We start from the raw sequence: 12,300 nt of genomic DNA, 5'->3' as shown, positions 1-12,300 counted from the left end.
TAGACAATCAACAACAACAAAAAAATCAAGCAACTGATTGGACTTGGCTTGATTGGACTTGCCTGGAATACTTTCCCTCCATACTTCCTAGATTTGTAGTATAAGGTATAAAATGCTGACACTGAACATTTAACAGGTGTCTCACAAGCTGGTCCAAGCCAGCTCCAGCACAACTCCCAGCCCGAGTGTGACCTGTCTTACCATCCTCCAGCTGGGTTATCTTTAGGTATCAAACCACAGCCCCCCACTTTGGAGACCACTAGACTAATATTTCAGAGAAAAAGGTAAAGGATAGTAGGATAACAGAGGATTTTTACCCCAATTGTGAAAACCTTGAATTCCAGGCTAAGGAATTTGGGCTTTATTAAGAAGGCTGTGGAAGGGTTTCATTAGTGGAATGGCATGATCAGGTCTCTAAATGAAGAAGACTAAGATGCTTGTGATATAGAAAACTGGATTGTAGGGAGAAGAAACTGGAAGCCACATAACCGGTTCAGAGCCTATTGCAGTAGTACAGGCCAGAGGCCAGGACCTACGTTAAGATAATGGCAACAAAAATGGAAAGGAAAAGGAAGAGACTGATACAAGACATGTTGGCAAGGGTAGAATAAAAAGGACTAAGGGAGGGATTGGACTTGCCTTGAATCTTCTCACTTCTTTCCTGCACCTAATAGAGCCTCGTCTCTTCCATCACGATGAAACTCCTCTCCATGGGATCTTTCCTGAACCCGGCCCACCAGCTGCTAGTGAACTCCCCTCCAAAATTAACCTGGGTTTAGCTACTCTGGGTATTGTTTTTAACTTTACTTACTACCCATTTTTCTCATGTGTTTTTGTTGTTCAGTTGTTTCAGTCACATCCTGCTGTTCATGACCCCACGTGGGGATACTGGAGTGATTTGCCATTTTCTCGTCCAGTAGATTAAGGCAAATGGAGGTTAAATGATTTGCCCAGGGTCACACAGCTGGTGAATCCAGCCTCAGGTCTTCCAGGCCCGGTGCTCTATCCCTTGGACCACCTGGCTGCCTCCAGTACAAAGATTCAGAGAGGAATTGGAGTTGGGTACAAAGGCTGGACCAATGTTTGTGTGAAGAGGAATAATGGGTAAGAAGTCTGGAAAGGTGATTTCAGACCAGGTTGTAAACGGCATTAAATGGCAAACAGAGAAGTTAATAACTGATCCTAGAGGTAATGAGTCACTATAATTTGTGAAGAAGGGTAGTGACATGGTGACATTGTCTATCCTTTAAGAGAGGTTCCCAAACTTATTTGGCCTACTACCCCCTTTAAAAAAATTTACCCAGTATTCCCTTGGAAATCTATTTTCTTTAACCCTTTAATGTTTTTTTTTAATTTATGTCATTTCAAAAAAAAATATAAAATGTATATTTTTAAAAATTATGCATCTGTATGTAAGGAGGATTTTGTTATCCTTTTTAGATATTAGTTTCTCAGGATCCATGACCATGGCAATGTCTAGTTTCCAGGTGTTAGATAATAACTCCCAGAAGAGCCCCAAGGATCCCAGATAGTAATTCCTAGAATCATAGTGATAGTCCTGCTGAGACTGTGCAGCGAGATAAGAGGTAACATGATGTGATATTTCCTACGCTTGCACAGAATGACGATAGTGCTAAAGTTAACCTGTGAGCTTAATATTGGGATGATGCCTTCTTTGTCTGTTGCCCTATAAAGCAAATGGGTATTGGTCAGTGAGTGGGGAACCCATAGGGGAGTATGACAGTGTAATGCTGTGTGCACCTTGATCGGCCCCCATCAGCGCTGGTGGGGCCCCCATTGAGGCTTAGGGGATTCCGTAGGAATGGTGGCTCCTACAGTATTCTCGCCTGCCTCTGCCGGAAGGGTGATTAGGGAATGCTGTAGGAGTTGGTTCTTTCATTATTAGCAACCCATTGAGAAGAGTAGACTAGAATAAAGTAAGATTATTAACCCTTCCTATGCTGTCTTCCTATCCTTCCTGTCTAACCAGATCAAGAGTGAACCTGTTAGAGGCTGGAGTCCAAAAACTCCAGTTCCTCCCGTGTGTTATCTGTGAAACAGCATCTTAAATTTAATAGTTTATTGTAAATTTATGGGGTTTTTCCTGCTGAATGTGCATGACAGTCCAGCAGGGAGAATGAGAAGAAAGAAGTTATCTATATGGGAGAGCCAATGGAGAATGATGTCACAAAAACCCCGAGAGGGGACGAGTGCCTGGGAGCAGAAGAACAATCAGCCGTGTCAGATGGAGGGTAAGAAGGTCAAAGGTTGAGCAAGTGGTCAAGAGTAACGTTGAATGTTTTCAGTTGAGCGATGAGTTTGGAAGCCGGACTACGAAAGGTTGAGAAGTGAATGAGAGGACAGCGATTGAAGACAATGTGAATAGATGGGTAGCTTTGCCCACGAGTTTTCACTACTCCTTTCTACCCACTCCAAGTTCCAGCCAAGTTGGACTATTTGGCTTTTCGTAGATCTTAGCCTGCCCTCTCTTGTCTCCAGGTTTTTCTTTCATAGAGATGATGGCCAAGGTCTCCTTCAGTTCAGAATCCTGTAGTCACGTGGGAATGATTTTCCAAGTATGTGAACATTTGACAACGTTAACCCGTATTTCAACACTATCCCTTTGAACTACTGCTATTGCACTGTCACTACGGACAAAATTCAGTGAAAGGTAAATCTGTTGTAGGCACTATCAGAATTGCTGAAGTCTCAACATGACATTTTTATAACATGCTCTTACCTCAGAGATGATCCCGAAGAAAAGAATTGATGGCCGCATTATCATGAGCCTCCAGTTAGCAGTGCAGGAAATAGGGCACCAGCCCTGAAGTCAGGAAGACTTGAGTTTAAATCCTGCCTCAGATAGTAGCTATGTGACCCTGGATGAGTCACTTCACCCTGTTTGCCTCAGTTTCCTCATCTGTAAAATGAGCTGGAGAAGGAAATGGCAAACCACTCCAGTATTTTGGCCAAGAAAACCCCAAATGGAATCACAAAGAGTCAGACATGATTGAAACGACTGAATAACAACCACCATACAGTATTAATATCTCCAGGCAGCCAGGTGGCATGGAATTGTAGCAAGTAAAAGGAAACAAGGGGAAACTGAAGTCTATTTCTCCAAGCATAATGATGCATATAACTGTTAACAAAGGGAGTCATACTGGCCCTCTCCTAAGGTCAGGGAAGCCGGAAGGGAGGGACTTAGAGCTTATGATTGGCTATTGCAGGGGAAAGTGGATCCACCTTCAGGTGAGGACGATCATACCCCTCTCTTATCAATTGGGGAATGTTCATTGTTTTATGGGTCTTCATAGCCTCTTGTAATCTTGGCTAGAAAATCAGAACCACCCACTTAGGGGTCCCTTCTATCTGAAACTTTGTTTTCCCCACACAATTATAGATCAGAGCTGGGACTGTCTGGTGCAGCCCGTTCGTTTTACAGATGAGGAAACTGAGGCCCAGGGAGTTTAAATGCCTTGGCACTTGTTCAGATGGTAAAGTCTTAGAGGCAGGATTTGAATCCAGGTCCTCTTATTCCAGAGTTTGTGCTATCTCCATTCTACCATACTGTTTCTATGATATCCAAACATCTATTATAGTGAGAAATCAAACAGCTTGTTTTTTGGCCGGATCTATTATTATACAGCCAGTTGCACGGTTATTTTTAACGTCGTGCAAATCCTAGCTTCAATGTCGCATAGAGCACTTGTGTGAAATTTGGTGTTGTTGTTCAGTTGTTTCAGTCACATCCAATTCTTCATGACCCCACTTGTGGTTTTCTTGGCAGAGACACTGGAGTGGTTTGCCATTTCTTTCTCCAGCTCATTTTACAGATGAGGATACTGAGGCAAACAGGGTGAAGTGACTTGCCCAGGGTCACACAGCTATTAAGTGTCTGAGACCAGATTTGAACGAGGTCTTCCTGACTCCAGGCCCAGTGCTATCTTCTGTGATACCTAGCTGTCCATGGTTGGATGAAAACTACTTTATAAATCTTAACATTCTATGTGAGCATGAACTGACATTGCTAGTTAGCACATATGTCACAGAGTCTTGAGGATCATTGAAACAACATACACAGAATACTTTGCAAAGCTTAAAATACCATATAAATGGTTGTGATTATATTTTTATGGCTATCATTATTAGTCTTATCAATCGAGTCTTTCCTTCAAGGCGCCCAAAATTCCACTTTTTTAGGGTTACATTTATAACTTAGGCAAAATTATTGACAAATAATTTCTTTTTTTCTTTTTAAATAGTATTTTATTTATTCTAATTATATAAAGGCAATTTTTAACATTCTTTTAAAAAAAAATGTTGAGTCCCAAATTTTCCCCTTCCTTCCCTCATTTTCCTCCTCCCTAAGACAGTAAGCAATTTGATATAGCTTATACGTGTGCAATCATGGAAAACATATTTCCGTCTTAGTCATGTTGTGAATGAAGAAATAGGCCAAAAGAAAAAAAAATACAAAAAAAATAAAGTAAAAATAGTGCACTTTTATCTGCATTTGGACTCCAGTTTTTTCTCTGGATATGGATAGGAGTTTCTATCATGAATCCTTTGGAATTGTCTTGTATCATCATATTGCTGACACTGTGTGTACAATATTTTCCTGGTTCTGCTCACTTCACTTTATATCAGTTACGTAAATCTTATCAGGCTTTTCTAAAATCCATCTGCTCATCATTTCTTATAGCACAGTAGTATTCCATCACAATCATATACCACAACTTCTTCATCCATTCCCCAAATGATAGGCATCCCCTCAACTTCCATTTCTTTGTGACCACAAAAAGAGCTGCTATAAATATTTTTGTACATGTAAGTCCCTTTCCCTTTTTTGGTGATCTCTTTGGTATATAGTGGTATTGCTGGATCAAAGGGTAGTGACAAATAATTTCTACCCTCCTCCCCCCAACCATTAAGGACCTAATCCTCCTTTGGGGATTTTCCTATAAAGTTCTTAAGAGTTTAAGTATAGTTTCACAGCTCTGTCATTATTAACTCTCAAAACATGCCTAAGCCTGGTCTGGGAAGTAGTGTAGGTTAACTAATCAGAATGTGAAAACCTTGAGATATATTCTTACTATGTTGCTTATGAAACTATAAAATCTTTAACATCATTTGCAGGCTACTTATAAATACTTAATAAAAATAATAATTATATATTAGGCTGTTCTCAGTTTCTTTATTTGTAGGTTATCTATCATTGAAAGTTTTCATTAACATTGGTAAACTGTTTTTGAAATCCACGTGGGAAAGCTAGCATGATTATATGATAGCTAGTCTCAGACCTTTCCTCATATTGAAAGTAAAAGCTATTGCAGAATGTTTCTGTTGTTGAGTCACTTTGGTGTGTCTGACTGACCCCATTTGGGGTTTTCTTGGCAAAGATCCTGGAGTGGTTTGCCATTTCCTTCTCCAGCCATTTGTCAGAGCAGTAGCAGCTACTTCGGGAGTCTGACTGTGGATTGCATTGTTTGTCTTTTCAGATAGATAGATTCAGAATCCTCACCAGAAACATTCTGAATACGAAATCACCCAGTTGGACTGATACCACCTCTTGTCATCATGAACATTTTGCTTAGAATACGGTGCTCCCAATTGCTGAGGATCCCCATGGTGTCTTCGAGAGCATTCCACAAAGATTACAGAGTACCAGCCCCTCAGAACTTTTCAGACTATGAATCTGTTAAACGAGATTTCAAAATAGAAGTGCCGGAGTATTTCAACTTTGCCAAAGATGTTCTGGATCATTGGGCCAAGATGGAGAAGGTATGCTATAATGGTTCTTGTGTGAATCTCATAAATCTCCAGTCCTGGTATTGTTTCAGGTGAAAATAGATACTGATAGGCTAAGCAGTTTGGATGCTAAGTATTAACAAGCCAAAGACGTATGTATTGAGCGTCCTTTGCTAAATATCATTGGGAAATAGAAGGGAAGTATGAGGCATGTTTCATGCCTTCGATAGACTGATAATCCAGTTGAGAAGACAAGACTAAGGAATATGAAACAATATGAGAACAAGAGAAGACTTAGCAAAATATTAAATGGTATGGTACAATATGATCTCAGAGAAGGGCAAAATCAGGAGTTTACAGTGGTCCAGGAAGGCTTCCCAGAAGAGGTGGCACTAGAGCTTTGTCTTGTGGTTAGGAAAGACCTGGATTTAAATCCTACCTTGGAAACGTGCTAATTATATGGCTGTGTGCAAATCACCCAAACTCTCCAAGCCCCAGTTTCTTTATCTGGAAAATAAAGATAATAATAACAAGAGTGCCTACCTCCCAGGGTTGATTAGATGAGATCATGTATATAAAGTGCTTTGCAAACTTTAAAAAGCAATATAAATATCAAGTATTGTTATTAGAAAAATTCCATTGCATAACGGATAGAAAACTTGCCTTAGAGTTAGGAATATCTGGGTTCAGATCCCCCTTCTGAAACATACTGGCAGTGTGCCCCTAGACAAGTCATTTGACCTCTTATTGTTCTAGGCAATTCTCCGAGACCATATATTACAGAACAGTTGTTTGTGAAATAATTAAGTCATAGGTCTGGACTCTCTCCCCTTCCCCCCAAAAGTTATAATCAATTGTATAGGAAATAATCCTGTATAACAAATGGCCAAAGCTGTACTTTGTTGTAGCAAATGTACTTTATTCAAGCAAAGAACTGAACATAGCTATTTCCACTCATTTTGTGCTACTTTTGTTGTTCAGTCATTTTCGGTCATATCCAACTCTTTGTGACCTGGTTTGGGGTTTTCTTGACAAAGATACTGGAGTGGTTCGCCATTTCCTTCTCTAGATCGTTTTACACTTGAGGAAACTGAGGCAAAGAGGGTTAAGTGACTTGCCCAGGGTCACTAAGCTAGTAAGTATCAGAGGCCAGATTTGAACTCAGGAAGATGAGTCTTCTTAACTCCAGGCCCAGCACTCTATCCACTTCTCCACCTAGCTGCCATCAAGTCACAATTACTTTTGTGTCCCTCAGCTATTCCCACTTCAAACAGCCTAACCACCTGTAAAATACAAATTCCCACATCACCCCCTTTAACAAAAAAAAAAAGTCCCCCAAAGATTCCAGGGAAGTAAAAAAGGAGAAGGTGCAGAAGAAAGTTGATTCACTAAGGGTGGGTTCTGTTTCATCTCTGCATGGAGAATGAGACTTCCAATAATTTATCCACTGCATTAAATTCCTTTACAACAAAACAATTTGGTTGTCTCATGGAGAGGCAGCTTGGCACAGTGAGCCTTAAAGCCAAGAAGATCTGGATTCAAGTTTTGATGCTGACACACACTGGATGTGTGACCCTAGCCATTACTTAACCTCTCAGTGCTCTGGGCAACTCTCTAACACTCCAAGTTTCAGACAAGGTGTTGAACTGTATTGATAGAGGGAATTTCTATTAAGAATGAAATCACATGTCTAGTCCCTATCCCTACAGAGTCCTTTAAAGCAGCTAGTTTACTATTTAGTGCATGGAAAATACCTGTGAGGTGCAGGCCTGACTCAGGCAGGTATCCTGTTAATTCAGGTTCCTTGCTGGAATGAAATGACTTCATTGGTTTTCATTAGAATTCATTAGTTAACCAAAACAGGTTTATTTAGCCATAGAATTGAAAGGATTTTCAATGGAGATACTCAGGTATTTAGCCAGCCCCTCCTAGTCTTCATATGGAAACTCATGTGGTCAGCAGGGCAGAGTATGGAGATTCCTGTGTGCTTGGGACATTTGCCAGGTCAGAATGGCTCCCACTCATATGTATGGGTCTTTTATGCCCTTAGGTGAGCTGGAAGAGACATCAGTACAACCAGAGTCTACCAGGACCTGAAGCAAGGCTTTGACGATAGCTTGGGCCCAACACCAATCAAATCTCAAAGTCAGCTTTGTTGCCTTTCAGGGACAAAACTAGCCTAAACCACATTTGGAAAGTTGTGGGCAGGGGTGGGGCAGGGGGAGCAGTGATGGAAGGAATCCTGGTAGACAGTGGTCTTATATCAATACCATTATAACAAGTGTTCTTTTTAAAAAAGACACAATTATATAAGATTCATATTCCTTCCATTGTACGTAGATGAATTATATACAAATTAGTAACACAAGTTACTATTTAAATTTCTGATTTATTGTTACAGAAGGTGCCTAGCATATTGAAACAAGTTAGAAATTATACCCTAAAGAGTTAAATATGGAATTGAAAATAATGCCCATTTTAATCAGAGGAAAATTCAAATAGCTCATACTTCATGTACATAGATAGAGGATTCCCTCTCCCCTTTAACAGCTTTTCTGTCAAAGGAGCAACATAAAACAAGAAGTCCTGACAAATGCCTTAAAGAAATGCTAGTTTCCTTAATATTTAAGATCTGTTACATGAACTATACTAATATCTATGACTTTGTACAATTACTTATTCAAGTATAAAATTACACATGGTAGGGTGGCGGGGTGGGAGTGAGTGCTAACGAAAAGCAATACTATTTAACTATACTATTTTCATGGCCCTGAACATGGCCCATAGAAACATTACTAGAATAATTTCACTATTCTATCAGAAAGGGCTTTGAGAAGTCTGGTTTTATGAGAAAGGGGAAAAGAATTACAATGGGTTTTTTCCTCTTAGGTTCCTTTGGATTAGAAACATTCTCTTTTAAACGCATACGTCCCTGTGCCCAATTTGTTATCTTCAAATTCAGTATATACCTAGCTTCACATAATTAGCTTTACAGCATACATGTAGTATGTTGTAGGGAGACAGAGGGAAAGAAGTTCATCAGGGAAACCCGATCAACTGAGTTCAACAGAAACGCTGTGCCTGAAGAGAAGCAGGGTGAATACATCATGAGAAGACATCAGAGACTTCTCTAGTGCCAAAGGTGTAAGCTGCCTTAGCCATGCGTGTTCCCTATGTGTGCTTCTCCCTTTGTGAACTTTATTTGTTCCTCTTTCCATCAACTTTGGGTATGGTTGTATGAAAGTGTGCCCCGGTTTTATGGGGGAAGATGTTTTGCTGTTACGGTAAATGCCTTTTCTTTGACAGTAAATGCCTTTGCTTTGAACTGATTGTCTTTTAGCTGAATCAAAAGGTAAGCACATTGGTGGGGGCTCACCAGCTATAGTTTTAGGATAGCAGACCCAAAGAATAACTTGAATTTGACTAGTTGTCTCTTGGGGGACCCAACCTGTGAATGAGTTTGGGGAAGAGAATGTTCTAGAGGGGCACTACAAGTATTTCTGTAAATTCTAGCAATAGGTTTCCATTTTTCAAAATTTGAATAATTTTTGTTCCTTCAGTTTTGTTAAAGTGGAAGTCCATCTGCATAATGACTTTCCAGAGGGGACAAAAATTACAAACTATTTAACTTCCTTGGGCTCATTTTTGTTTTTGAGGGTGTGAGTAAAGCCTATTATGCTTCTACATCTTACTTCTCGATCAGGAAGAAGTGGGATTTGAGGTAAATTTTGCTTTTTGTATTTCTAGGAAGAAGAAAGCTTGGTGGCTATAAAATAGATTCTTGCCCTAACCATCAAGAATGGTAGAAGTGAAGGGATAGCATCAGAAGTAGGAAAAGACAAAGTTTGGGCTTTATGAGAAAGAAGAGAACAACCAACAGGCAAGAAACAGTAGGGAATGGAAAATTCAGCAGGCCAGGAGAGATGATTGTCACGGATATTTGAACTCAAAGATGAAGATTTTCTTATAATTCAAAGAATATTCCAAACATTCAGTTTCTTGTTTGGACATTCTTTTAAATAAGTTGAAAAAGAATAACCTTCAAATGCGTAGTCATTTGGATGGAAGAAAATGAGATGAAATATTTATCACAATTGAGGGAATATTAATTTTTTTATCTATTTAATAGAGGGAAATTTGGAGGCAAGATAGATGTGCATGACTGCACTAAAAATAAAATTTCTCCACATAACAAAACTATTATAATTGAAATCAAAATAAAAATAGATTGGGAAAAAATGCTTATGGCAAAAATGACAACTAAAAACTTGCATCCAAAATATGAATAACTACTTAAAAGCCACAGGGTTATAATAAATAATCTAAGGAGATGAACAGATAATTTTCTTTCTTTTTCTGTTTTTTACATATGACTGCAAACATGTACTATGAACAGCTGGTCTTTCTCGCTAAGCATCTAATCAAATTAACATGTTAGTTTCAAAGCTGCCCTGCTTCTATGTGTTTCCTATTGATCTTTGTTCAGTTCTCTTCTATGCATTTTTAAAACGCCTAAATGTCCATCTTTTTAAACTTTTTTTTCATTTTGGTAACCCCATAACTAACCCTTCTTTCTCTCCCAATTTTCCCTGCCTCCCCTCAACTGAAGGAAATAGAAATAAGATGCTTGTATCAGAAATGCAGGCAGTCAAAACAAATTCTAGTGTTGAAAATGTGTATCTTATACTGTACTTTGAGTTAATCATTTTTGTCAAGGGGTCAGTGGCGTGATTCATCACTGGTCTTTTGCAATCACAATGCAATGATGAGTCTTTCAAAATCTAATTATATCATTTTCATAAGAAAAGACAAAAATGATAAATACTTACTTGAAAAATGTTCGCCCTCACTAATAATCAGAGAGATAAAAATTAAAACAACCCTAACGTATTACTTCCAACCCATCAAATTGGCCAGTCATCTGAGCAGTTAAACCAGTGTTGGAGGGGCAGTGGATAGAGTACCAGCTTGAGATACTTAGTAGCTGTGTGATCCTGGGTAAGACACTTTCACCCCAACTGCCTTTAAAAGAAAAGAAAAGAAACCCAGTTTGGGTGAGATTGTGGAGGAACAAGTACATGAATTCATTGTTGGTAGAATTTGCAACTTGAAGAAATTTTTTGAAGGACCATCCGTCAGTGCATGATAAAAGTTAATGAAAATGGTCATACTTTTTGACCAAATGATTCCATCATTGGGAATTTACTCTAGCAGTATTATTAAAAAATAACTCCCCCCGCCCCGGCCATCTGTTCAAAGATTTTCATAGTTGAATTATTGAAATTGCCCTGCCTCTCACCTAGAGGTAATAATATTAGAGTTAATAAGAGGTGATACTAGGAAAGTAGTTAATTAAATTGTGATGGATTTACATATTTATTATATTGCAGTTAAGATGAACAGGCATGAGAAATACAGATAAATCTAGGAAGAGATTTTTGAAATAATGCAAAGTCAAAAAAGCAGCCCTAGAATGGAGTACACATTAACTATGAGTCATATGAACATAAGTGAATGACATCGAATGGACAGGGTCCTGATGGGGACTCGAAGGGGCTGAAAAAGTCTTATGATACTTTTATACATTGAAATGAATTTCAGTGAAGGGAGTCATCAAAAAATTTTAATTTTTCTACTGATGTTTAATGTTAAATTTTGAACAAAACATTTAATTTCAAATATGTGTGTGTGTGTGATCTTTTGTGTCTTCCAGATTGGAAAGAGACCATCAAACCCAGCCTTCTGGTGGGTTAATGATAATGGAGAGGAAGTGAGATGGAACTTTCAGGAACTGGGATCTTTGTCTAAAAAATTGGCCAATGTCCTTACCGAATGCTGTGGTCTGAAAAAGGGAGACAGGGTAATTGTAATTTTACCTGCAGTTCCAGAATGGTGGCTTGCAAATGTGGCATGTCTACGGACAGGTTGGTAATGAATTCATTTAGCCCCTAACTTTTATGATTCATAAATTCTAAATTAACGTATTTTTGATGTTTCAATAAACCACACCAATCAAATCAAACCAAACCAATCAAGAGATATGTGTAGGGTACATACTATGTTAAGGGCAACAATTGTTATTCAGTAATTTTTTTAGTCATGTCTGACTCTTTGTGACCTTATTTGGGGTTTTCTTGGCAAAGATACTGGAGTGGCTTGCCATTTCCCTCTCCAAATCATTTTACAGATGAGGAAACTGAGGCAAACAGAGTAAAGCTAGTAAGTATCTGAGGTCAGATTTGAACTCAGGAAGATGAGTCTTCCTGACTCCGGGTCTAGCACTCTATGCACTGCACCACCTACCTGCCCTAAGGGTAGCAATACAAAAATACAGTCTCTGCCCTCTCCGCCAAGAGGTTATAAATGTATTGGGAAGATACTACTAAAGAAATATATGAAGTTTAACATTTTAAACTTATTGCAAACTTGGCTTACTGTCTATAAATAGGAAATAGCTACTAGCAAATTAATATTTACATTTCTGTTGTCAGTTGTAACTTTTTGCTTATTTGACTGGAATTTATCATAATAATCATTACCTTTCAATAA

At 38.8% G+C, this 12,300-nt stretch overlaps 1 protein-coding gene across 3 annotated transcripts in view; it reads left to right on the top strand.

Annotated features, from left to right (window-relative positions):
- ACSM3 (acyl-CoA synthetase medium chain family member 3) overlaps positions 1-12,300 on the top strand; it is a 37,119-nt gene that overhangs the window by 6,570 nt on the left and 18,249 nt on the right. For 2 of the 3 annotated variants that reach the window (XM_036741664.1, XM_036741662.1), the window contains exons 2-3: positions 5,502-5,784; positions 11,465-11,675. In XM_036741664.1, coding sequence (XP_036597559.1) covers positions 5,581-5,784; positions 11,465-11,675 — 415 coding nt within the window. In that variant the 5' untranslated portion in view covers positions 5,502-5,580. Of the gene's footprint in view, positions 1-2,499; positions 2,672-5,501; positions 5,785-11,464; positions 11,676-12,300 lie in introns of all 3 variants that reach the window. The other variant, XM_036741663.1, reaches the window with a different exon arrangement.

This window comes from Trichosurus vulpecula, chromosome 1 (assembly GCF_011100635.1).
Source record: "Trichosurus vulpecula isolate mTriVul1 chromosome 1, mTriVul1.pri, whole genome shotgun sequence".
Lineage (NCBI taxonomy): Eukaryota > Metazoa > Chordata > Mammalia > Diprotodontia > Phalangeridae > Trichosurus > Trichosurus vulpecula.
The sequence above is the reverse complement of the archived record's forward strand: the minus strand, read 5'-3'. Positions and strand labels throughout refer to the sequence as shown.